General features: G+C 50.3%; 1 protein-coding gene across 1 annotated transcript in view; it reads left to right on the forward strand.

Annotated features, from left to right (window-relative positions):
- The first annotated feature begins 2,530 nt into the window (after positions 1-2,530).
- CD2 (CD2 molecule) overlaps positions 2,531-27,101 on the forward strand; it is a 135,263-nt gene continuing 110,692 nt past the window's right edge. Inside the window, exon 1 of the mRNA XM_069760014.1 lies at positions 2,531-2,605. Within this exon, the coding sequence (XP_069616115.1) occupies positions 2,539-2,605 (67 nt within the window). The 5' untranslated portion in view covers positions 2,531-2,538. The remainder of the gene's footprint in view (positions 2,606-27,101) is intronic.

Here is a 27,101-nt window from a genome sequence, read left to right on the forward strand (position 1 = left end):
CCTCCAGCAGTATGACTTTACCATTGAGCACAAAACGGGCAGTGAGCATGGCAATGCAGATAGGTTGACCAGCCAGAGTGAACTTGTCGAGGTGCGCATAGATGAGTACCAAGAGGTTCTGCCTCTGTTGCACAGTCCAAAAGGGGAGCTGTAATGATAATGTGAATATGCCAAGTTTGAGTATCTACCTCACTTTACAAGACGCACGCTGTGGGCTATTCCTACCCTCCATCTTCTCTCTCTCTGACTGCTGCTTGTATGTGTGTAATCTAAAACCATTACTAGAATCACTGAAGATGTTTTATGGCTAGCTGCAAATTCCAATTTCTCTAAAATACTTATCCCCCTCCCATCTAGTATCAGCTAGAACTTGTGTAGCAGTCCTGAGCTTCTTTGTTCTATTAAAGTTATATATTGCGGCACTGATTTGGGCTAGACAGATAATAATTATATATTCTGGATGTCCATCGGTAGATCTATCACCCACTGAAAGCGCTAGCAGCTATACGTAACGAGTGCAAAGTGCAAATTTCTCAGTAAGTGGTTCTGGTGATTGCTCCGTATTTCCACTTAAAATAACGCCCCTGACGTGGGGAACCTCATGAGCATGGTGTCCTTATGCGAGGTTCACATAACAAATTATGCATAAAAATAATTACCATAGCTGTAAGTAAGGAGGAGGTTTCAGCTTCTAAGTGATGTCACCACAGGGGAGTGCCTGGGTTTTGGGCTGTGATATATTAGTGAAACAGGATTCCAGCAGCATCTTTTGTCCGGGGTCCTGCTAGCTGTAAGCCAGGGGTGATGCATCTGGATATATACTCACCATCCCCCACAGCACACGGCAGCCATGATGAGCTGAAATGATATAAGGAACTGTAAGTGTTTTTCTTCTGTTAATCCTCTTTTTTTTCGTAATTGCAATGTACATACAAATTGTCTCCTTTATAATGTCTTTTTATACCTTGTAAACACTGCCCTACCTTTTTATGGAGTAAAATATATAATCTACTAGCTTGTCTCTTCATGCTCCATAAATGAACTGTCACTTCCTCTGAAGTGAATTACGCTACTGATTTGGGTTGGCTCTGGACCCATTAATCCATCCTTGTGAAAATCGGAGCTGGTGGCAGCATACTTTTTTCTGTGCATTTGGGAAGCTTTGCAGCGACGGCGGAATTATTAATTATAGTTCCCCCCTGAGTGGGAGTAGTTACATCATCCTCGCTGCAGCATGCCCAATAGCCAGTAGATAGCAGGCAGCCTTTCTGACAACTAATTACTCTAGGTGCAGTACCATGACTGACCTGAGGGTAAGGGGGGCGCCAGAGAGCTGCAAGTTCCAAACCGGAACTGGGAAGCAGGATATAGATAAACCCCTTCAGAAGGAACCAGGGGCAACCAAACAACCCCGGCTTGTGACAAATTGGTGTGAGTGGTGGGGAGTAGTGATGAGTGAATATACTCGTTACTCGAGATTTCTCGAGCACACTCGGGGGTCCTCCAAGTATGTTTTAGTGCTAGCAACTAGGCAACCCCCACATGTACTTATGCTGGCTAACAGATGTAAATCATTCAGCTGCGGCAAGAAAAGCTAAATCTCCGAGCACTAAAAAATACTCGGAGGACCCCCGAGCATGCTCGAGAAATCTCGAGTAACGAGTATATTCGCTCATCACTAGTGGAGACAATAAGGGTATCCTCCCGGAATCCCTGACATATTTTTGGGATTAGTGACAAATTATTGGCAGCACGTTGTGAACCGTGACAGCGGGTCCGACTGAAATACAGACTGACAAAGAGCGTACTAGCACGGAGGTTATGGACGGAGAGACACTAGCAGAATTAGCCAGAATTAACAGACAGGAACCTGAGAACTAGCAGGCATCTCAAAACAGGTGGAGGTGCCTTAAATAATTAGTGTCTCTGTGCCATTGGCTGGGGACACTTTAGGATTGCACACGAGGACCCTTTAAGATAGAGGAAGCACACGCACAACTGGAGTGGAAGGAGGAAGAGGGGGCCACAGTGATAGGTGAATCGACGTCCCTGCTGGCGGAGAGGAGCAGCGTGCAGGGACGTCAACGCTACAGACAAGATGTCTGCCCATCCTTCAATTTCTGCCTGTGTGTCATAACTAGACCTGAGACCCTTGGTGCATGTAATCACTGAGGACACTGATTACTGGACCTGAGGCCCTGGGTGCATGTAATAGCTGAGGACACTGATTAATGGACCTGAGGCCCTGGGTGCATGTTATCACTGAGGACACTGATTACTGGTCATAAGATCCCAGGCTTTGATGACTTGACCTGACAACCTGTGTATGCCACGACTGGGAGGCTCTGAGGACCAGACTTGAGATCTCAGGTATGTGTGGGCAGTGAAGACGAGACCTGACACCATTGTCTTCCTGCCTCGTACAACATTCACAGAACATGCAGTGACAACCTCAAATTCAGCGCAGAATTCTCCTCCTCTTCCTTTCCAGCCATCGTCGTAGTTCACTCATTTTAGGTCTGTCACTAGCAGAAGGTCATGGATTCACAAGGTGCACAGCGACGCTTCCCGTGGTCTGGACTCCGCTGCATCCTGCTTTTATCAGGTAATTTTTCCCATCTTCCATCAAGACTCATGTGTCCGCAGACTCTTCACGGGCCGGGGACTGCCAGGATCTTTACAGGGTGAGAAACATATAAACAATGAGAGAAACTAATCGGTGCTGATAAAATAAGGAACAGGCTTAGGACGAGGAAGCGAGAATAGTCTGTGTGTAAGAGGAATGCTGAGGTCCAGTGATGTCCAGAAGAACCAAGATAAGAAAGGAGTAGAGGACCCCTAGTAATGGGGCAGAGAGGGGCTATGTGGGATACAGGGTGACATGACCCTCATCATTGTGATATAATAAAGACGGGTCATCAGCGATAAATACTGATATAATAGAGGAGGATTATCAGAGATACAGTGCTGTGCAAAAGTTTTAGGCAGATGTGGAAAATTCTGCAGAGTCAAAAGTTTCAGACGTAGAAGGCATATTCATTGTAAATGTCTAACAGTTACCAAAATGCAAAGTGACTGAAGAAAAAAGAAATATCCCATCAGTATCTGGTGACCGTCCGTCCCCTCCATCATCAGTATCTGGTGACCGCCCGTCTCCTCCATCATCAGTATCTGGTGACCGTCCATCCCCTCCATCATCAGTATCTGGTGACCGCCCGTCACCTCCATCATCAGTATCTGGTGACCGTCCATCCCCTCCATCATCAGTATCTGGTGACCGCCCGTCTCCTCCATCATCAGTATCTGGTGACCACCCGTCTCCTCCATCATCAGTATCTGGTGACCGTCCGTCTCCTCCATCATCAGTATCTGGTGACCGCCCGTCACCTCCATCATCAGTATCTGGTGACCGTCCATCCCCTCCATCATCAGTATCTGGTGACCGCCCGTCTCCTCCATCATCAGTATCTGGTGACCACCCGTCTCCTCCATCATCAGTATCTGGTGACCGTCCATCCCCTCCATCATCAGTATCTGGTGACCGCCCGTCTCCTCCATCATCAGTATCTGGTGACCGTCCATCCCCTCCATCATCAGTATCTGGTGACCGCCCGTCTCCTCCATCATCAGTATCTGGTGACCACCCGTCTCCTCCATCATCAGTATCTGGTGACCGTCCGTCTCCTCCATCATCAGCATCTGGTGACCGTCCGTCTCCTCCATCATCAGTATCTGGTGACTGCCCGTCTCCTCCATCATCAGTATCTGGTGACCGTCCATCCCCTCCATCATCAGTATCTGGTGACCGTCCGTCTCCTCCATCATCAGTATCTGGTGACCACCCGTCTCCTCCATCATCAGTATCTGGTGACCGTCCGTCTCCTCCATCATCAGTATCTGGTGACCGTCCGTCTCCTCCATCATCAGTATCTGGTGACCACCCGTCTCCTCCATCATCAGTATCTGGTGACCGCCCATCACCTCCATCATCAGTATCTGGTGACCGTCCGTCCCCTCCATCATCAGTATCTGGTGACCGCCCGTCACCTCCATCATCAGTATCTGGTGACCGCCTGTCACCTCCATCATCAGTATCCGGTGACCACCCGTCTCCTCCATCATCAGTATCTGGTGACCGCCTGTCACCTCCATCATCAGTATCCGGTGACCGCCTGTCACCTCCATCATCAGTATCTGGTGACCGTCCGTCCCCTCCATCATCAGTATCTGGTGACCGCCCGTCACCTCCATCATCAGTATCTGGTGACCGCCTGTCTCCTCCATCATCAGTATCTGGTGACCGCCCATCTCCTCCATCATCAGTATCTGGTGACCGTCCGTCCCCTCCATCATCAGTATCTGGTGACCGCCCGTCACCTCCATCATCAGTATCTGGTGACCGCCCGTCTCCTCCATCATCAGTATCTGGTGACCGTCCATCCCCTCCATCATCAGTATCTGGTGACCGCCCGTCTCCTCCATCATCAGTATCTGGTGACCGTCCATCCCCTCCATCATCAGTATCTGGTGACCGTCCGTCCCCTCCATCATCAGTATCTGGTGACCACCCGTCTCCTCCATCATCAGTATCTGGTGACAGCCCATCACCTCCATCATCAGTATCTGGTGACCGCCCATCTCCTCCATCATCAGTATCTGGTGACCGTCCGTCCCCTCCATCATCAGTATCTGGTGACCGCCCGTCCCCTCCATCATCAGTATCTGGTGACCGCCCGTCACCTCCATCATCAGTATCTGGTGACCGCCCGTCCCCTCCATCATCAGTATCTGGTGACCGCCCGTCACCTCCATCATCAGTATCTGGTGACCGCCCGTCTCCTCCATCATCAGTATCTGGTGACCGTCCATCCCCTCCATCATCAGTATCTGGTGACCGCCCGTCTCCTCCATCACCAGTATCTGGTGACCGTCCATCCCCTCCATCATCAGTATCTGGTGACCGCCCGTCACCTCCATAATCAGTATCTGGTGACCGCCCGTCTCCTCCATCATCAGTATCTGGTGACCGCCCGTCACCTCCATCATCAGTATCTGGTGACCGCCCGTCTCCTCCATCATCAGTATCTGGTGACCGTCCGTCCCCTCCATCATCAGTATCTGGTGACCGCCCGTCACCTCCATCATCAGTATCTGGTGACCGCCCGTCTCCTCCATCATCAGTATCTGGTGACCGTCCGTCCCCTCCATCATCAGTATCTGGTGACCGCCCGTCACCTCCATCATCAGTATCTGGTGACCGTCCATCCCCTCCATCATCAGTATCTGGTGACCGTCCGTCACCTCCATCATCAGTATCCGGTGACCGCCCGTCACCTCCATCATCAGTATCTGGTGACCGTCCATCCCCTCCATCATCAGTATCTGGTGACCGCCCGTCTCCTCCATCATCAGTATCTGGTGACCGTCCATCCCCTCCATCATCAGTATCTGGTGACCGTCCGTCTCCTCCATCATCAGTATCTGGTGACCGCCCGTCTCCTCCATCATCAGTATCTGGTGACCGTCCGTCCCCTCCATCATCAGTATCTGGTGACCGCCCGTCTCCTCCATCATCAGTATCTGGTGACCGCCTGTCACCTCCATCATCAGTATCTGGTGACCGCCCGTCTCCTCCATCATCAGTATCTGGTGACCGTCCATCCCCTCCATCATCAGTATCTGGTGACCGCCCGTCTCCTCCATCATCAGTATCTGGTGACCGCCCGTCACCTCCATCATCAGTATCTGGTGACCGCCCGTCTCCTCCATCATCAGTATCTGGTGACCGCCCGTCTCCTCCATCATCAGTATCTGGTGACCGCCCGTCTCCTCCATCATCAGTATCTGGTGACCGCCCGTCTCCTTCATCATCAGTATCTGGTGACCGCCCGTCTCCTCCATCATCAGTATCTGGTGACCGCCCGTCTCCTCCATCATCAGTATCTGGTGACTGCCCGTCCCCTCCATCATCAGTATCTGGTGACCGCCCGTCCCCTCCATCATCAGTATCTGGTGATCGCCCGTCTCCTCCATCATCAGTATCTGGTGACCGTCCGTCTCCTCCATCATCAGTATCTGGTGACTGCCCATCACCTCCATCATCAGTATCTGGTGATCGCCCGTCTCCTCCATCATCAGTATCTGGTGACCGTCCGTCTCCTCCATCATCAGTATCTGGTGACCTCCCGTCTCCTCCATCATCAGTATCTGGTGACCGCCCGTCACCTCCATCATCAGTATCTGGTGACCGTCCGTCTCCTCCATCATCAGTATCTGGTGACCGTCCGTCCCCTCCATCATCAGTATCTGGTGACCGCCCGTCCCCTCCATCATCAGTATCTGGTGACCGCCCGTCTCCTCCATCATCAGTATCTGGTGACCGCCCGTCTCCTCCATCATCAGTATCTGGTGACCGCCCATCTCCTCCATCATCAGTATCTGGTGACCCCCATCTCCTCCATCATCAGTATCTGGTGACCGCCCGTCTCCTCCATCATCAGTATCTGGTGACCGCCCGTCCCCTCCATCATCAGTATCTGGTGACCGCCCGTCTCCTCCATCATCAGTATCTGGTGACCGCCCGTCCCCTCCATCATCAGTATCTGGTGACCGTCCGTCACCTCCATCATCAGTATCTGGTGACCACCCGTCACCTCCATCATCAGTATCTGGTGACCGCCCGTCTCCTCCATCATCAGTATCTGGTGACCGCCCGTCTCCTCCATCATCAGTATCTGGTGACCGCTCGTCTCCTCCATCATCAGTATCTGGTGACCGCCCGCCCCCTCCATCTTCAGTATCTGGTGACCGCCCGTCACCTCCATCATCAGTATCTGGTGACCGCCCGTCACCTCCATCATCAGTATCTGGTGACCGCCCGCCCCCTCCATCTTCAGTATCTGGTGACCGCCCGTCACCTCCATCATCAGTATCTGGTGACCGCCCGTCACCTCCATCATCAGTATCTGGTGACCGCCCGCCACCTCCATCTTCAGTATCTGGTGACCGCCCGTCTCCTCCATCATCAGTATCTGGTGACCGCCCGTCTCCTCCATCATCAGTATCTGGTGACCGCCTGTCTCCTCCATCATCAGTATCTGGTGACCGCCCGTCCCCTCCATCATCAGTATCTGGTGACCACCCGTCTCCTCCATCATCAGTATCTGGTGACCGCCCGTCACCTCCATCATCAGTATCTGGTGACCGCCCGTCACCTCCATCATCAGTATCTGGTGACCGCCCGTCACCTCCATCATCAGTATCTGGTGACCGTCCGTCACCTCCATCATCAGTATCTGGTGACCGCCCGTCTCCTCCATCATCAGTATCTGGTGACCGCCTGTCTCCTCCATCATCAGTATCTGGTGACCGCCCGTCTCCTCCATCATCAGTATCTGGTGACCGCCCGTCTCCTCCATCATCAGTATCTGGTGACCGCCTGTCTCCTCCATCATCAGTATCTGGTGACCGCCCGTCTCCTCCATCATCAGTATCTGGTGACCGCCCGTCTCCTCCATCATCAGTATCTGGTGACCGCCCGTCTCCTCCATCATCAGTATCTGGTGACCGCCCGTCCCCTCCATCATCAGTATCTGGTGACCGCCCGTCCCCTCCATCATCAGTATCTGGTGACTGCCCGTCTCCTCCATCATCAGTATCTGGTGACCGTCCGTCCCCTCCATCATCAGTATCTGGTGACCGCCCGTCTCCTCCATCATCAGTATCTGGTGACCGCCTGTCACCTCCATCATCAGTATCTGGTGACTGCCCGTCTCCTCCATCATCAGTATCTGGTGACCGCCCGTCCCCTCCATCATCAGTATCTGGTGACCGCCCGTCCCCTCCATCATCAGTATCTGGTGACTGCCCGTCTCCTCCATCATCAGTATCTGGTGACCGTCCGTCCCCTCCATCATCAGTATCTGGTGACCGCCCGTCACCTCCATCATCAGTATCTGGTGACCGCCTGTCACCTCCATCATCAGTATCTGGTGACCGCCCGTCTCCTCCATCATCAGTATCTGGTGACCGCCTGTCACCTCCATCATCAGTATCTGGTGACCTCCCGTCTCCTCCATCATCAGTATCTGGTGACCGCCTGTCTCCTCCATCATCAGTATCTGGTGACCGCCCGTCTCCTCCATCATCAGTATCTGGTGACCGCCCGTCACCTCCATCATCAGTATCTGGTGACCTCCCGTCCCCTCCATCATCAGTATCTGGTGACCTCCCGTCCCCTCCATCATCAGTATCTGGTGACTGCCCGTCTCCTCCATCATCAGTATCTGGTGACCGTCCGTCCCCTCCATCATCAGTATCTGGTGACCGCCCGTCACCTCCATCATCAGTATCTGGTGACCACCCGTCTCCTCCATCATCAGTATTTGGTGACCGCCTGTCTCCTCCATCATCAGTGTCTGGTGACCGCCCGTCTCCTCCATCATCAGTATCTGGTGACCGCCCGTCTCCTCCATCATCAGTATCTGGTGACCGCCCGTCACCTCCATCATCAGTATTTGGTGACCGCCCATCCCCTCCATCATCAGTATTTGGTGACCGCCCGTCTCCTCCATCATCAGTATCTGGTGACCACCCGTCTCCTCCATCATCAGTATCTGGTGACTGCCCGTCTCCTCCATCATCAGTATCTGGTGACCACCCGTCTCCTCCATCATCAGTATCTGGTGACCGCCCATCTCCTCCATCATCAGTATCTGGTGACTGCCCGTCTCCTCCATCATCAGTATCTGGTGACCGCCCATCTCCTCCATCATCAGTATCTGGTGACTGCCCATCTCCTCCATCATCAGTATCTCGTGACCGCCCATCCCCTCCATCATCAGTATTTGGTGACCGCCCGTCTCCTCCATCATCAGTATCTGGTGACCGCCCGTCACCTCCATCATCAGTATCTGGTGACCACCCGTCTCCTCCATCATCAGTATTTGGTGACCGCCTGTCTCCTCCATCATCAGTATCTGGTGACCGCCCATCTCCTCCATCATCAGTATCTGGTGACTGCCCATCTCCTCCATCATCAGTATCTGGTGACCGCCCATCCCCTCCATCATCAGTATCTGGTGACCGTCCGTCCCCTCCATCATCAGTATCTGGTGACCGCCCGTCACCTCCATCATCAGTATCTGGTGACCACCCGTCTCCTCCATCATCAGTATTTGGTGACCGCCTGTCTCCTCCATCATCAGTGTCTGGTGACCGCCCGTCTCCTCCATCATCAGTATCTGGTGACCGCCTGTCTCCTCCACCATCAGTATCTGGTGACCGCCCGTCTCCTCCATCATCAGTATCTGGTGACCGCCCGTCACCTCCATCATCAGTATTTGGTGACCGCCCATCCCCTCCATCATCAGTATTTGGTGACCGCCCGTCTCCTCCATCATCAGTATCTGGTGACCACCCGTCTCCTCCATCATCAGTATCTGGTGACTGCCCGTCTCCTCCATCATCAGTATCTGGTGACCACCCGTCTCCTCCATCATCAGTATCTGGTGACCGCCCATCTCCTCCATCATCAGTATCTGGTGACTGCCCGTCTCCTCCATCATCAGTATCTGGTGACCGCCCATCTCCTCCATCATCAGTATCTGGTGACTGCCCATCTCCTCCATCATCAGTATCTGGTGACCGCCCATCCCCTCCATCATCAGTATTTGGTGACCGCCCGTCTCCTCCATCATCAGTATCTGGTGACCGCCCGTCTCCTCCATCATCAGTATCTGGTGACCACCCGTCTCCTCCATCATCAGTATCTGGTGACTGCCCGTCTCCTCCATCATCAGTATCTGGTGACCACCCGTCTCCTCCATCATCAGTATCTGGTGACCGCCCATCTCCTCCATCATCAGTATCTGGTGACTGCCCGTCTCCTCCATCATCAGTATCTGGTGACCGCCCATCCCCTCCATCATCAGTATCTGGTGACCACCCGTCTCCTCCATCATCAGTATCTGGTGACTGCCCGTCTCCTCCATCATCAGTATCTGGTGACCGCCCATCCCCTCCATCATCAGTATCTGGTGACCACCCGTCTCCTCCATCATCAGTATCTGGTGACCGCCCGTCTCCTCCATCATCAGTATCTGGTGACCGCCCATCCCCTCCATCATCAGTATCTGGTGACCACCCGTCTCCTCCATCATCAGTATCTGGTGACTGCCCGTCTCCTCCATCATCAGTATCTGGTGACCGCCCGTCTCCTCCATCATCAGTATCTGGTGACCGCCCGTCCCCTCCATCATCAGTATCTGGTGACCGCCCGTCCCCTCCATCATCAGTATCTGGTGACTGCCCCTCTCCTCCATCATCAGTATCTGGTGACCTCCCGTCTCCTCCATCATCAGTATCTGGTGACCTCCCGTCTCCTCCATCATCAGTATCTGGTGACCGCCCGTCCCCTCCATCATCAGTATCTGGTGACTGCCCCTCTCCTCCATCATCAGTATCTGGTGACCTCCCGTCTCCTCCATCATCAGTATCTGGTGACCTCCCGTCTCCTCCATCATCAGTATTTGGTGACCGCCTGTCTCCTCCATCATCAGTGTCTGGTGACCGCCCGTCTCCTCCATCATCAGTATCTGGTGACCGCCTGTCTCCTCCATCATCAGTATCTGGTGACCGCCCGTCACCTCCATCATCAGTATCTGGTGACTGCCCGTCTCCTCCATCATCAGTATCTGGTGACCGCCCGTCTCCTCCATCATCAGTATCTGGTGACCGCCCATCCCCTCCATCATCAGTATTTGGTGACCGCCCGTCTCCTCCATCATCAGTATCTGGTGACCGCCCTTCACCTCCATCATCAGTATCTGGTGACCGCCCGTCCCCTCCATCATCAGTATCTGGTGACCGCCCGTCACCTCCATCATCAGTATCTGGTGACCGCCCGTCTCCTCCATCATCAGTATCTGGTGACCGCCCGTCACCTCCATCATCAGTATCTGGTGACCGCCCGTCACCTCCATCATCAGTATCTGGTAACTGCCCGTCTCCTCCATCATCAGTATCTGGTGACCGCCCGTCCCCTCCATCATTAGTATGTGGTGACCGCCCGTCTCCTCCATCATCACTATCTGGTGACCGCCCTTCACCTCCATCATCAGTATCTGGTGACCGCCTGTCACCTCCATCATCAGTAGTGACCGCCTGTCACCTCCGTCATCAGTATCTGGTGACCGCCCATCTCCTCGATCATCAGTATCTGGTGACCGCCCTTCACCTCCATCATCAGTATATGGAGACCGCCCGTCTCCTCCATCATCAGTATCTGGTGACCGCCCGTCACCTCCATCATCAGTATCTGGTGACCGCCCATCAACTCCATCATTAGTATCTGGTGACCGCCCGTCTCCTCCATCATCAGTATCTGGTGACCGCCCATCACCTCTATCATAAGTATCTGGTGACCGCCCATCTCCTCGATCATCAGTATCTGGTATCTGCCCGTCTCCTCCATCATCAGTATCTGGTGACCGCCCATCCCCTCCATCATCAGTATTTGGTGACCGCCCGTCTCCTCCATCATCAGTGTCTGGTGACCGCCCTTCACCTCCATCATCAGTATCTGGTGACCGCCTGTCACCTCCATCATCAGTATCTGGTGACCGCCCGTCACCTCCATCATCAGTATCTGGTAACTGCCCTTCACCTCCATCATCAGTATCTGGTGACCGCCTGTCACCTCCATCATCAGTATCTGGTGACCGCCCGTCTCCTCCATCATCAGTATCTGGTGACCGCCCGTCTCCTCCATCATCAGTATCTGGTGACCGCCCGTCTCCTCCATCATCAGTATCTGGTGACCGCCCGTCTCCTCCATCATCAGTATCTGGTGACCGCCCGTCACCTCCATCATCAGTATCTGGTGACCGCCCATCTCCTCCATCATCAGTATCTGGTGACCGCCCGTCTCCTCCATCATCAGTATCTGGTGACCGCCCGTCTCCTCCATCATCAGTATCTGGTGACTGCCCGTCCCCTCCATCATCAGTATCTGGTGACCGCCCTTCACCTCCATCATCAGTATCTGGTGACCGCCCGTCTCCTCCATCATCAGTATCTGGTGACCGCCCGTCACCTCCATCATCAGTATCTGGTGACCGCCCATCTCCTCCATCATCAGTATCTGGTGACCGCCCGTCTCCTCCATCATCAGTATCTGGTGACCGCCCGTCTCCTCCATCATCAGTATCTGGTGACCGCCCGTCTCCTCCATCATCAGTATCTGGTGACTGCCCGTCTCCTCCATCATCAGTATCTGGTGACCGCCCGTCTCCTCCATCATCAGTATCTGGTGACCGCCCGTCTCCTCCATCATCAGTATCTGGTGACCGCCCGTCTCCTCCATCATCAGTATCTGGTGACCGCCCGTCTCCTCCATCATCAGTATCTGGTGACCGCCCGTCTCCTCCATCATCAGTATCTGGTGACCGCCCGTCCCCTCCATCATCAGTATCTGGTGACCGCCCATCTCCTCGATCATCAGTATCTGGTGACTGCCCGTCCCCTCCATCATCAGTATCTGGTGACCGCCCGTCTCCTCCATCATCAGTACCTGGTGACCGCCCGTCACCTCCATCATCAGTATCTGGTGACCGCCCGTCTCCTCCATCATCAGTATCTGGTGACCGCCCGTCCCCTCCATCATCAGTATCTGGTGACCGCCCGTCTCCTCCATCATCAGTATCTGGTGACCGCTCGTCACCTCCATCATCAGTATCTGGTGACCGTCCGTCTCCTCCATCATCAGTATCTGGTGACCGCTCGTCTCCTCCATCATCAGTATCTGGTGACCGCTCGTCTCCTCCATCATCAGTATCTGGTGACCGCCCGTCTCCTCCATCATCAGTACCTGGTGACCGCCCGTCACCTCCATCATCAGTATCTGGTGACCGCCCGTCTCCTCCATCATCAGTATCTGGTGACCGCCCGTCCCCTCCATCATCAGTATCTGGTGACCGCCTGTCTCCTCCATCATCAGTATCTGGTGACCGCTCGTCACCTCCATCATCAGTATCTGGTGACCGCCCGTCTCCTCCATCATCAGTATCTGGTGACCGCCTGTCTCCTCCATCATCAGTATCTGGTGACCGCCCGTCACTTCCATCATCAGTATCTGGTGACCGCCTGTCTCCTCCATCATCAGTATCTGGTGACCGCCCATCTCCTCCATCATCAGTATCTGGTGACCGCCCATCTCCTCCATCATCAGTATCTGGTGACCGCCTGTCTCCTCAATCATCAGTATCTGGTGACCGCCCGTCCCCTCCATCATCAGTATCTGGTGACCGCCCATCTCCTCGATCATCAGTATCTGGTGACTGCCCGTCCCCTCCATCATCAGTATCTGGTGACCGCCCGTCTCCTCCATCATCAGTACCTGGTGACCGCCCGTCACCTCCATCATCAGTATCTGGTGACCGCCCGTCTCCTCCATCATCAGTATCTGGTGACCGCCCGTCCCCTCCATCATCAGTATCTGGTGACCGCCCGTCTCCTCCATCATCAGTATCTGGTGACCGCTCGTCACCTCCATCATCAGTATCTGGTGACCGTCCGTCTCCTCCATCATCAGTATCTGGTGACCGCTCGTCTCCTCCATCATCAGTATCTGGTGACCGCTCGTCTCCTCCATCATCAGTATCTGGTGACCGCCCGTCTCCTCCATCATCAGTACCTGGTGACCGCCCGTCACCTCCATCATCAGTATCTGGTGACCGCCCGTCTCCTCCATCATCAGTATCTGGTGACCGCCCGTCCCCTCCATCATCAGTATCTGGTGACCGCCTGTCTCCTCCATCATCAGTATCTGGTGACCGCTCGTCACCTCCATCATCAGTATCTGGTGACCGCCCGTCTCCTCCATCATCAGTATCTGGTGACCGCCCGTCACTTCCATCATCAGTATCTGGTGACCGCCTGTCTCCTCCATCATCAGTATCTGGTGACCGCCCATCTCCTCCATCATCAGTATCTGGTGACCGCCCATCTCCTCCATCATCAGTATCTGGTGACCGCCCGCCCCCTCCATCATCAGTATCTGGTGACCGCCCATCTCCTCCATCATCAGTATCTGGTGACCGCCCGTCTCCTCCATCATCAGTATCTGGTGACCGCCCGCCCCCTCCATCATCAGTATCTGGTGACCGCCTGTCTCCTCCATCATCAGTATCTGGTGACCGCCTGTCTCCTCCATCATCAGTATCTGGTGACCGCCCGTCTCCTCCATCATCAGTATCTGGTGACCGCCTGTCACCTCCATCATCAGTATCTGGTGACCGCCCATCACCTCCATCATCAGTATCTGGTGACCGCCTGTCCCCTCCATCATCAGTATCTGGTGACCGCTCGTCTCCATCATCAGTATCTGGTGACCGCCCGTCTCCTCCATCATCAGTATCTGGTGACCGCCCGTCACCTCCATCATCAGTATCTGGTGACCGCCCGTCCCCTCCATCATCAGTATCTGGTGACCGCTCGTCTCCATCATCAGTATCTGGTGACCGCCCATCTCCTCCATCATCAGTATCTGGTGACCGCCCGTCTCCTCCATCATCAGTATCTGGTGACCGCCCGTCTCCTCCATCATCAGTATCTGGTGACCGCCCGTCTCCTCCATCATCAGTATCTGGTGACTGCCCGTCTCCTCCATCATCAGTATCTGGTGACCGCCTGTCTCCTCCATCATCAGTATCTGGTGACCGCCCGTCTCCTCCATCATCAGTATTTGGTGACCGCCCGTCCCCCCCATCATCAGTATCTGGTGACCGCCTGTCACCTCCATCATCAGTATCTGGTGACCGCCCGTCTCCTCCATCATCAGTATCTGGTGACCGCCCGTCACCTCCACCATCAGTATCTGGTGACCGCCTGTCTCCTCCATCATCAGTATCTGGTGACCGCCCGTCTCCTCCATCATCAGTATCTGGTGACCGCCCGTCCCCCCCATCATCAGTATCTGGTGACCGCCCGTCTCCTCCATCATCAGTACCTGGTGACCGCCCATCCTCTCCATCATCAGTATCTGACCCAGATCTTTTAATGTAGTCCTCTTCAACTTCTGGTAGTTGATTTCCATTCATTCCTTTCCTTCTGTAGAAGGGGTATCATATCTCACTGCTGCCACCAGTGTAACGGGGTCTACCAAGCTGGGGTACCTCTTTCAGTACCACCCCGTGTTTCAGGAGGTCCACTCTGCTTTGGCTGGAGTCGGAATGAAGGACACTGGCTGGAATTTCTTGATGACATGATGACATGGGCGCATATAAAAGATCACTGCTTCTCCACGTATTTCCAGTCTGACAACACTTTACTCACAGGACAAAGAATATATAACACAGATACAGAGGGCGGGCCAATAGAAAAGCGGCAGGCCAGACATACATTACAATAGCTGCAGGTGGCCGGTGCCAGCCGATATTTACTGTGGGAATTACAAAGGTGGGGAAGGACAAAAGGGGAATATCGTGTCCCCTCTGCCCAGGGGCGCAGCCTGTGGGCTGATGCATTAGGGACATGCATCTCACATGGAACCTATTATGCATACATATAACTGCACAACATATTCTGGGCGCTGAGTGGTTCCGTAACACCCCTCCCATCTCCTATATGATCTGGGTCCAGGCTAGCACTCATTGTCAGAGTTGGATTCATCTGCATGGTTAGGAGATGGTGGTTTTCTGTTCTTTATTTGGGCTTTTCTCAAACTAAAGTTGATATATTTGTATTTTCTGGAGATGCAGCTCTTTTGTCTGTAAATGTCTCTGCTTTGTCTGGTAATATTTGCATGTTTCTTGTATACAGTGTGGGAAATAAGTATTTTATCCCATGCTGATTTTGTAAGTTTGCCCACTGACAGTCATGAACAGTCTATAATTTTAATGGTCGGTTAATTTTAACATTGAGAGACAGAATATCAAAAAGAAAATCCAGAAAATCACATTGTATAAATGATATACATTTATTTGCATGTTGCAGTGAGAAATAAGTATTTGATCCCTGTTATGATGCGGTGGTTTAGGAGTAACATGGAACGAGCTCTGAAGGAAGTGGTAACTGTACTGACCGCAGTCCCTAAGCTCAACACAACACTAGAAGTAGCCGTGGAATGCTCCTAACTCTCCCTAGGCATCTCGTCACAGCCTAAGAGCTAACTACCCCTAAAGATAGAAGCAGGAAAACTATCTTGCCTCAGAGAAAATCCCCAAAGGATAGATTTGCCCCCTACAAATAATGACTGTGAGTGGAGAGGGAAAAGACATACACAGAATGAAACCAGGATGAGCACAGGAGGCCAGTCTAGCTTGATAGATAGGACAGGATGGAATACTGTGCGGTCAGTATTAAACACTACAAAAATCCACGCAGAGTTTACAAAAAATCTCCACACCTGACTAAAGGTGTGGAGGGTAAATCTGCTTCCCAGAGCTTCCAGCAAGACAGAATTAATTCATACTGATAAGCTGGACAAACATAGAAAGCACAGAACGAATAAGTCCACAATCTATGGACAGAAAAGAGCAAGCAAAAACTTAGCTTAGCTGAACTGGTCAGGATAACAGGGAACTCCAAAGAGATGTGAATCCAACCAGGAACCATTTACAAGTGGCACTGGCTGAAGATAGAGCCAGACTTAAATAGCCGAGCAGAAGAGACGATAAGTGGAGGCAGCTGATGACAGCTGACTCCAAGGAACAGCCATACCACTAGAAACCACAAGAGGGAGCCCAAGAGCAGAACTCACAAAAGTGCCACTTACAACCACCGGAGGGAGCCCAAGAGCGGAATTCACAGCAGATCCCCCTGGCAAATAAGACTTAATACCAACCCTTGTTGCCAACTACATCCTTGTAGACAGTTATTGACCATGAGAAAGGGTGCAATGCGGCAGATCATGTTTTACAAAAAATGGCAAACACAGAAATACCCAGATTAAGTTCGTCATTGACACCTCCAATTCTTCTGAACCCACAATTTTTTTGGTGTATACGGTAATGGCCCCTTCTATCTTCAAACATGAGGGACCGCCATGGGCACTCGATTCGCTCCCAGCTAGGCTAATTTATATGTGGGGAAGTGGGAAGAATCATCTATAGATCAGGTGGGCAATTACCCGCTGGCCTAGGTTGTGCCATGGCTTCTTTTTTTATATGGGAAGGTTCCTGAAATGATCTTTAATTTCTTCTTAAGAGATGAAACCAATATAATTATGTCCTGCACTTCATGGATTTAGCAGTGGGTGTGAATCACATCAATCTAATCATAAAAATGTTTTTTGAAAAGATGTGGATTCTTCATAGCCATAACAAGCTGCCACTTACCATCATGGTTACTTAATGTCCCTAAAGGCCAATTTACCGTCTCCGGAGGAACGGCACAAACCGATTACATCGAGGAGGCGAAATGTATCAAAGAGCCGTTCATATCCAAAGGACAGATTCAGTGGAGGCCACACTCCGGGAGGCACGGGCTCTGCCTAGGACTATGGCGCACACAAATAAGAAGCCACTATCACCTCTGGATCTTCACCACCAAACTGGTCTAGTTCCTATCATTACTGACTACCACAACGACTGTGGCAAATTAACCCCTTCATGACCTTGCCCTTTTCCGTTTTTGCGTTCTCGTTTTTCACTCCCCTCCTTCCCAGAGCCATAACTTTTTTATTTTTCCGTCAATTTTTGCCATGTGAGGGCTTATTTTTTGCGGGATGAGTTGTACTTTTGAACGACATCATTGGTTTTACCATGTCTTGTACTAGAAAACAGGAAAAAAATTCCAAGTGCGGTGAAATTGAAAAAAAAAAGTGCAATCCCACACTTGTTTTTTTGTTTGGCTTTTTTGCTAGGTTCATTAAATGCTAAAAAAACTGACCTGATATTATGATTCTCCAGGTCGTTACGAGTTCATAAACACCAAACATGTCTAGGTTACGTTTTATCTAAGTGGTCAAAAAAATTTCCAAACTTCGTTAAAAAAAAAGCGCCATTTTCCGATACCTGTAGCGTCTCCATTTTTCTTGATCTCGGTTCGGGTGAGGGCTTATTTTTTGCGTACCAAGCTGACGTTTTTAATGATACCACTTTGTGCAGATACGTTCTTTTGATCGCCTGTTATTGCATTTTAATGCAATGTCGCGGCGACCAAAAAATTGTAATTCTGGCATTTCTAATTTTTTTCTCACTACGCTGTTTAGCCATCAGGTTAATTTTTTTTATTGATAGACCGGGCGATTCTGAACGCAGCGATACCAAATATGTGTAGGTTTGATTTTATTTTTATTGTTTTATTTTGATTGGATTTTTTTTATTTTTTTCAGATTTTTTAAAACTTTTTTTTAACTTTTGCCATACTTCAATAGCCTCCATGGGAGACTAGAAGCTGGTACAACGCGATCGCCTCTGCTACATGGGAGCGATCATCAGATCGCTGCTATGTAGCTGAATTGCAGGCTTGCTATGAGCGCCGACCACAGGGTGGCGCTCACAGCAGGCCTGTATCAGTAACCATAGAGGTCTCAAGGACCTCTATGGTTACAATCCTGATGCATCGCTGACCCCCGATCATATGACGGGGGTCGGCGATGAGGTCATTTCTGGCCGTGTGGCCGGAAGCGCCGGTTAAATGCCACTGTCAGCGTTTGACAGCGGCATTTAACAGGTTAATAGCGGCGGGTGAATCGCGATTTCACCCGCCTCTATTGCGGTCACATGTCAGCTATTCAAAACAGCTGACATGTCCCGGCTTTGATGCGGGCTCACCGCCGGAGCCCGCATCAAAGGGGGGGACACGACATGCGCCGTATTAGTACAGCGGAGGAGGTCAGGAAGGGGTTAAAGGGCATTGCATCCAAATACTGGAACATCTTAAAGGAAGATACGATCATTGGCCAATTCCTACCAACATCTTGTAGAAAGACCCCCTCTCTCGTAAGGAGTGGCCAAGCAACAAGTGGAATCATTAGTCAGGTAGGTGTACACTACTAGTGAGTTGTGAGGTCCCGAAGAGACCAGTGTCCTGAACCGGTGTGTTGTGAATTCTGTGGCAGAGTTCACTCCTGTGGTCACAAGTGGTACTTCGGCTGATTCTCTCTGGGAGCTTCCGTTTGTGGAGAAAAGTGGTACTGCAGCTTCTGAGTTTCCTCCCTCAGGTGATCTGGTGAGGTCGTTAGCAGCTTCTCTACTTAACTCCACCTGATGCTTTGATCCATGCTTCCTGTCTATGTTCCAGTGTTGGACTTGTGTTTCTCTGGATCATTCCTGTGGCCTGCTGCTCTGCATAGCTAAGTGCTTCTTTGCTATTTGTTGCTATTTTTTCTGTCCAGCTTGTCTATTTGTTTTGCTGGAAGCTCTGGGACGCAAAGGGTGTACCTCTGTGCCGTTAGTTCGGTACGGAGGGTCTTTTTGCCCCCTTTGCGTGGTTTTCTTTAGGGTTTTGTGTAGACAGCAAAGTTATCTTTCCTATCCTCGTTCTGTCTAGAATATCGGGCCTCACTTTGCTGAATCTATTTCATCCCTACGTTTGTCTTTTCATCTTACTCACAGTCATTATATGTGGGGGGCTGCCTTTTCCTTTGGGGTATTTCTCTGAGGCAAGGTAGGCTTATTTTTCTATCTTCAGGCTAGTTAGTTTCTCAGGCTGTGCCGAGTTGCATAGGGAGCGTTAGGCGCAATCCACAGCTGCCTCTAGTTGTGTTTGGAAAGGATCAGGAATTGCGGTCTGCAGAGTTCCCACGTCTCAGAGCTCGTTCTATTATTTTGGGTTATTGTCAGATCACTGTATGTGCTCTGATCGCTATGTACATTGTGTTACTGAATTGCCTAGCATAACAGTACAGGAAGCCAAAAGTGCTAATGATTCTCAATAGAGGGAAAAAAGAAGTTCTGAGACCATTTTTTTTCCTTTGCACTGTGTTTTGCCTTTTTTTTCCCCTAGACATTTGGGTGGTTCAGGACACAGGTGTAGCAATGGACATTAAAGGTCTGTCTTCATGTGTAGATCAGCTCACGGCAAGAGTTCAAGATATACAAAATTTTGTGGTTCAGAATTCTTTGTTAGAACCGAGAATTCCTATTCCAGATTTGTTTTTTGGAGATAGAACTAAATTTCTGAGTTTCAAGAATAATTGTAAACTGTTTCTGGCTTTGAAACCTCGCTCCTCTGGTGACCCAGCGCAACAGGTTAGGATCGTCATTTCTTTTTTGCGTGGCGACCCTCAGGACTGGGCATTTTCTCTTGCGTCAGGAGATCCTGCATTGAGTGATATCGATGCGTTTTTCCTGGCGCTCGGATTGCTGTACGATGAGCCTAATTCAGTGGATCAGGCAGAAAAAAATTTGCTGGCTCTGTGTCAGGGTCAGGATGAGATAGAGGTATATTGTCAGAAATTTAGAAAGTGGTCCGTACTCACTCAATGGAATGAATCTGCGCTGGCAGCTATGTTCAGAAAGGGTCTCTCTGAAGCCCTTAAGGATGTCATGGTGGGATTTCCTATGCCCGCTGGTTTGAATGAGTCTATGTCTTTGGCCATTCAGATCGGTCGACGCTTGCGTGAGCGTAAATCTGTGCACCATTTGGCGGGATTACCTGAGATTAAACCTGAGCCTATGCAGTGCGATAGGACTATGACCAGAGTTGAACGGCAAGAACACAGACGTCTGAATGGGCTGTGTTTCTACTGTGGTGATTCCACTCATGCTATCTCTGATTGTCCTAAGCGCACTAAGCGGTTCGCTAGGTCTGCTACCATTGGTACTGTACAGTCAAAATTTCTTCTGTCCGTTACCTTGATCTGTTCTTTGTCATCGTATTCTGTCATGGCGTTTGTGGATTCAGGCGCTGCCCTGAATTTGATGGACTTGGATTATGCTAAACGTTGTGGGTTTTTATTGGAGCCCTTGCAGTGTCCTATTCCATTGAGAGGAATTGATGCTACGCCTTTGGCCAAGAATAAGCCTCAATACTGGACCCAGCTGACCATGTGCATGGCTCCTGCACATCAGGAGGTTATTCGCTTTCTGGTGTTGCATAATCTGCATGATGTGGTCGTGTTGGGGTTGCCATGGCTACAAGCCCATAATCCAGAATTGGATTGGAATTCCATGTTGGTGTCCAGCTGGGGTTGTCAGGGGGTACATGGTGATGTTCCATTTCTGTCAATTTCGTCATCCACCCCTTCTGAGGTTCCAGAGTTCTTGTCTGATTACCGGGATGTATTTGATGAGCCCAAGTCCGATGCCCTGCCTCCGCATAGGGATTGTGATTGTGCTATCAATTTGATTCCTGGTAGTAAATTCCCAAAAGGTCGACTGTTTAATTTATCCGTACCTGAGCACACCGCTATGCGCAGTTATGTGAAGGAATCCCTGGAGAAGGGTCATATTCGCCCGTCGTCGTCGCCATTGGGAGCAGGGTTCTTTTTTGTGGCCAAGAAGGATGGTTCGCTGAGACCGTGTATAGATTACCGCCTTCTTAATAAGATCACTGTTAAATTTCAGTACCCCTTGCCATTGTTATCTGATTTGTTTGCTCGGATTAAGGGGGCTAGTTGGTTCACTAAGATAGATCTTCGTGGTGCGTATAATCTGGTGAGAATCAGGCAAGGCGATGAATGGAAAACTGCATTTAATACGCCCGAGGGTCATTTTGAGTATCTAGTGATGCCGTTCGGACTTGCCAATGCTCCATCAGTGTTTCAATCCTTTATGCATGACATCTTCCGTGAGTACCTGGATAAATTCCTGATTGTTTACTTGGATGACATTTTGATCTTCTCGGATGATTGGGAGTCTCATGTGAAGCAGGTCAGAACGGTTTTTCAGGTCCTGCGTGCTAATTCTTTGTTTGTGAAGGGATCAAAGTGTCTCTTTGGTGTGCAGAAGGTTTCATTTTTGGGGTTCATCTTTTCCCCTTCTACTATCGAGATGGATCCGGTTAAGGTCCAGGCCATCCATGATTGGACTCAGCCGACATCTCTGAAAAGTCTGCAAAAGTTCCTGGGCTTTGCTAATTTTTATCATCGCTTCATCTGCAATTTTTCTAGTGTTGCCAAACCATTGACCGATTTGACCAAGAAGGGTGCTGATTTGGTCAATTGGTCTTCTGCTGCTGTGGAAGCTTTTCAGGAGTTGAAGCGTCGTTTTTCTTCTGCCCCTGTGTTGTGTCAACCAGATGTTTCTCTTCCGTTCCAGGTCGAGGTTGATGCTTCTGAGATTGGAGCAGGGGCTGTTTTGTCACAGAGAGGTTCTGGTTGCTCAGTGATGAAACCATGCGCTTTCTTTTCCAGGAAGTTTTCGCCTGCTGAGCGAAATTATGATGTGGGCAACCGAGAGTTGCTGGCCATGAAGTGGGCATTCGAGGAGTGGCGTCATTGGCTTGAAGGAGCTAAGCATCGCGTGGTGGTATTGACTGATCATAAGAACTTGACTTATCTCGAGTCTGCCAAGCGCTTGAATCCTAGACAGGCTCGTTGGTCGTTGTTTTTTGCCCGTTTTGACTTTGTGATTTCGTACCTTCCGGGCTCTAAAAATGTGAAGGCGGATGCTCTATCTAGGAGTTTTGTGCCCGACTCTCCGGGTTTGTCTGAGCCGGCGGGTATCCTCAAGGAAGGAGTAATTTTGTCTGCCATCTCCCCTGATTTGCGGCGGGTGCTGCAAAAATTTCAGGCTAATAAACCTGATCGTTGCCCAGCGGAGAAACTGTTTGTCCCTGATAGGTGGACGAATAGAGTTATCTCTGAACTTCATTGTTCGGTGTTGGCTGGTCATCCTGGAATCTTTGGTACCAGAGAGTTAGTGGCTAGATCCTTTTGGTGGCCCTCTCTGTCGCGGGATGTGCGTACTTTTGTGCAGTCCTGTGGGATTTGTGCTCGGGCTAAGCCGTGCTGTTCTCGTGCCAGTGGGTTGCTTTTGCCCTTGCCGGTCCCGAAGAGGCCTTGGACACATATCTCTATGGATTTTATTTCTGACCTTCCCGTTTCTCAAAGGATGTCAGTCATTTGGGTGGTCTGTGATCGCTTTTCTAAGATGGTCCATCTGGTACCCTTGTCTAAATTGCCTTCCTCTTCTGATTTGGTGCCTTTATTCTTCCAGCATGTGGTTCGTTTGCATGGCATTCCAGAGAATATTGTTTCTGACAGAGGTTCCCAGTTTGTTTCGAGGTGCCGCACAAGAGGTTGGTACACAAAATGAGAATGCTTGGTCTGGGGGAAAATGTGTGTAAATGGGTTAGTAACTGGCTTAGTGATAGAAAGCAGAGGGTGGTTATAAATGGTATAGTCTCTAACTGGGTCGCTGTGACCAGTGGGGGACCGCAGGGGTCGGTATTGGGACCTGTTCTCTTCAACATATTCATTAATGATCTGGTAGAAGGTTTACACAGTAAAATATCGATATTTGCAGATGATACAAAACTATGTAAAGCAGTTAATACAAGAGAAGATAGTATTCTGCTACAGATGGATCTGGATAAGTTGGAAACTTGGGCTGAAAGGTGGCAGATGAGGTTTAACAATGATAAATGTAAGGTTATACACATGGGAAGAAGGAATCAATGTCACCATTACACACTGAATGGGAAACCACTGGGTAAATCTGACAGGGAGAAGGACTTGGGGATCCTAGTTAATGATAAACTTACCTGGAGCAGCCAGTGCCAGGCAGCAGCTGCCAAGGCAAACAGGATCATGGGGTGCATTAAAAGAGGTCTGGATACACATGATGAGAGCATTATACTGCCTCTGTACAAATCCCTAGTTAGACCGCACATGGAGTACTGTGTCCAGTTTTGGGCACCGGTGCTCAGGAAGGATATAATGGAACTAGAGAGAGTACAAAGGAGGGCAACAAAATTAATAAAGGGGATGGGAGAACTACAATACCCAGATAGATTAGCGAAATTAGGATTATTTAGTCTAGAAAAAAGACGACTGAGGGGCGATCTAATAACCATGTATAAGTATATAAGGGGACAATACAAATATCTCGCTGAGGATCTGTTTATACCAAGGAAGGTGACGGGCACAAGGGGGCATTCTTTGCGTCTGGAGGAGAGAAGGTTTTTCCACCAACATAGAAGAGGATTCTTTACTGTTAGGGCAGTGAGAATCTGGAATTGCTTGCCTGAGGAGGTGGTGATGGCGAACTCAGTCGAGGGGTTCAAGAGAGGCCTGGATGTCTTCCTGGAGCAGAACAATATTGTATCATACAATTAGGTTCTGTAGAAGGACGTAGATCTGGGGATTTATTATGATGGAATATAGGCTGAACTGGATGGACAAATGTCTTTTTTCGGCCTTACTAACTATGTTACTATGTTACTATGTATGTTTTGGCGAGCCTTTTGTGGTAGGATGGGCATTGACTTGTCTTTTTCCTCGGCTTTCCATCCTCAGACTAATGGCCAGACCGAACGAACCAATCAGACCTTGGAAACATATCTGAGATGTTTTGTTTCTGCTGATCAGGATGATTGGGTGTCCTTTTTGCCTTTGGCTGAGTTCGCCCTTAATAATCGGGCCAGCTCGGCTACCTTGGTTTCACCGTTTTTCTGCAATTCTGGGTTCCATCCTCGTTTCTCTTCTGGACAGGTTGAGTCTTCGGACTGTCCTGGTGTGGATACTGTGGTGGACAGGTTGCAGCAGATTTGGACTCAGGTAGTGGACAATTTGACCTTGTCCCAGGAGAAGGCTCAACTTTTCGCTAATCGCAGACGCCGTGTGGGTCCCCGACTTCGTGTTGGGGATCTGGTTTGGTTATCTTTTCGTCATATTCCTATGAAGGTTTCCTCTCCTAAGTTTAAACCTCGTTTTATTGGTCCGTATAGGATTTCTGAGGTTCTTAATCCTGTGTCTTTTCGTCTGACCCTTCCAGATTCTTTTTCCATACATAACGTATTCCATAGGTCATTGTTGCGGAGATACGTGGCACCTATGGTCCCATCTGTTGAGCCTCCTGCCCCGGTTTTGGTGGAGGGGGAATTGGAGTATATTGTGGAGAAGATTTTGGATTCTCGTGTTTCAAGACGGAAACTCCAGTATCTGGTTAAATGGAAGGGTTATGCTCAGGAAGATAATTCCTGGGTTTTTGCCTCTGATGTCCATGCTCCCGATCTTGTTCGTGCCTTTCATGTGGCTCATCCTGGTCGGCCTGGGGGCTCTGGTGAGGGTTCAGTGACCACTCCTCAAGGGGGGGGTACTGTTGTGAATTCTGTGGCAGAGCTCCCTCCTGTGGTCACAGGTGGTACTTCGGCTGATTCTCTCTGGGAGCTTCCGTTTGTGGAGAAAAGTGGTACTGCAGCTTCTGAGTTTCCTCCCTCAGGTGATCTGGTGAGGTCGTTAGCTGCTTCTCTACTTAACTCCACCTGATGCTTTGATCCATGCTTCCTGTCTATGTTCCAGTGTTGGATTTGTGTTTCTCTGGATCATTCCTGTGGCCTGCTGCTCTGCATAGCTAAGTTCTTCTTTGCTATTTGTTGCTATATTTTCTGTGCAGCTTGTCTATTTGTTTTGCTGGAAGCTCTGGGACGCAAAGGGTGTACCTCCGTGCCGTTAGCTCGGTACGGAGGGTCTTTTTGCCCCCTTTGCGTGGTTTTCTTTAGGGTTTTGTGTAGACAGCAAAGTTATCTTTCCTATCCTCGTTCTGTCTAGAATATCGGGCCTCACTTTGCTGAATCTATTTCATCCCTACGTTTGTCTTTTCATCTTACTCACAGTCATTATATGTGGGGGGCTGCCTTTTCCTTTGGGGTATTTCTCTGAGGCAAGACCTTCCCCTTTTATATGGACGTCCCAGGGCCACGGGCCGGGTCAGCCACCGTGACATCCCCCTGTGAACCGAAAGACCCGGTACCGAGTACCCCTAGCTCTTGGGGGTGCTACAGTAGCAACTGTGGAAAGCCTGGACCACGGATGCTGCCTACCCAAGACAAACACTGCCAGAAACTCGCCAGCACTTAGGAGGTCCGGGGATGCCCACATAAGAGCACAGGTATTTCCCTACGATTCTGCAAAGTTATTATTACCTGTTTATCTCGTCTGTAGAAATCACCTCAGCTTCAGGCCGTTATTGATTGCAGTCCTGCAGCAAATTTTGTTGATGCCAAAGTGACAAAAAATCTGGGCTTCCTCTTACTAACATGATGTTCTACCGTCAAGTCACCACCATTGATGATGCCCTTCTCCTCTGGGGTGCGGTCACGTTATCAATAAGGAAGGGTCTCTGTTTGTTGGAGCTTTACACCATGAATGTGTGTTGTTCTTTGTCCCTGATCCCTTGTCGGCGGCCGTGGTCTTGGGCCTTGGTTGCGTAGACATAACCCGGCCATTTACTGGGTGATATTGTGCACTGGAGCCTGGGGAGTCAGGAGAGACCTATGTCCTCATCTGTGAACATCTATAAACCCAGTGATTACCCGAGATATTCAGAATTGTACAGAAGTATTTTCTGTGTCAGAATCTGATACATTTCCTCCACACAGATTATTATTGTCCCATAGATCTGGTACCAAACTCCCGCCTTCCGAAGGATAAAATATATAATCTACCATAACTGGTCCAGAACGTCCGACCATGAAAGATTCTATAGCAGACAGTCTGCAGGAGCTTCATCAGACGTCCACATCACCACAGGGGGCAGGGGTCTTATTTGTTAGTAAAAAAAAATGGTGGTCTCAGACCTTGTAATGAGTATCTGGAGCGGAACCAAATTACCGTAGAGGATCAGTGTCCTCGGCCGCTCATCCCGGATCAGCTGTTGGGAGCCGACGTCGATCCCTGGGGCGTGGATGACCCGTATAATAGGAGATGAGTGTGATGCCATGTATCACCCCTGAGGGTCACTGTGAGGGTCTTGCGATGCCTTTCTGTAATGCGTCAGCTGTTTTTTAGAGTTTTGTTAGTGACATATTCAGAGATATCAGTGGTGAATATGTGGTCATCTGTGGATGGCGTCTCGGTCTCTTCACACGATATTTTGTGACACATCAGACATGTACGTTTCTATGTTCCAGAGACTCAGAGATAATTCTCGATTCACTAAACTTGAAAAAATGTTTTTTTCTGGTTGAAGAAGTAAACTGTCCACTAAAGG

This window comes from Ranitomeya imitator, chromosome 3, assembly GCF_032444005.1.
Source record: "Ranitomeya imitator isolate aRanImi1 chromosome 3, aRanImi1.pri, whole genome shotgun sequence".
Taxonomy (NCBI): domain Eukaryota; kingdom Metazoa; phylum Chordata; class Amphibia; order Anura; family Dendrobatidae; genus Ranitomeya; species Ranitomeya imitator.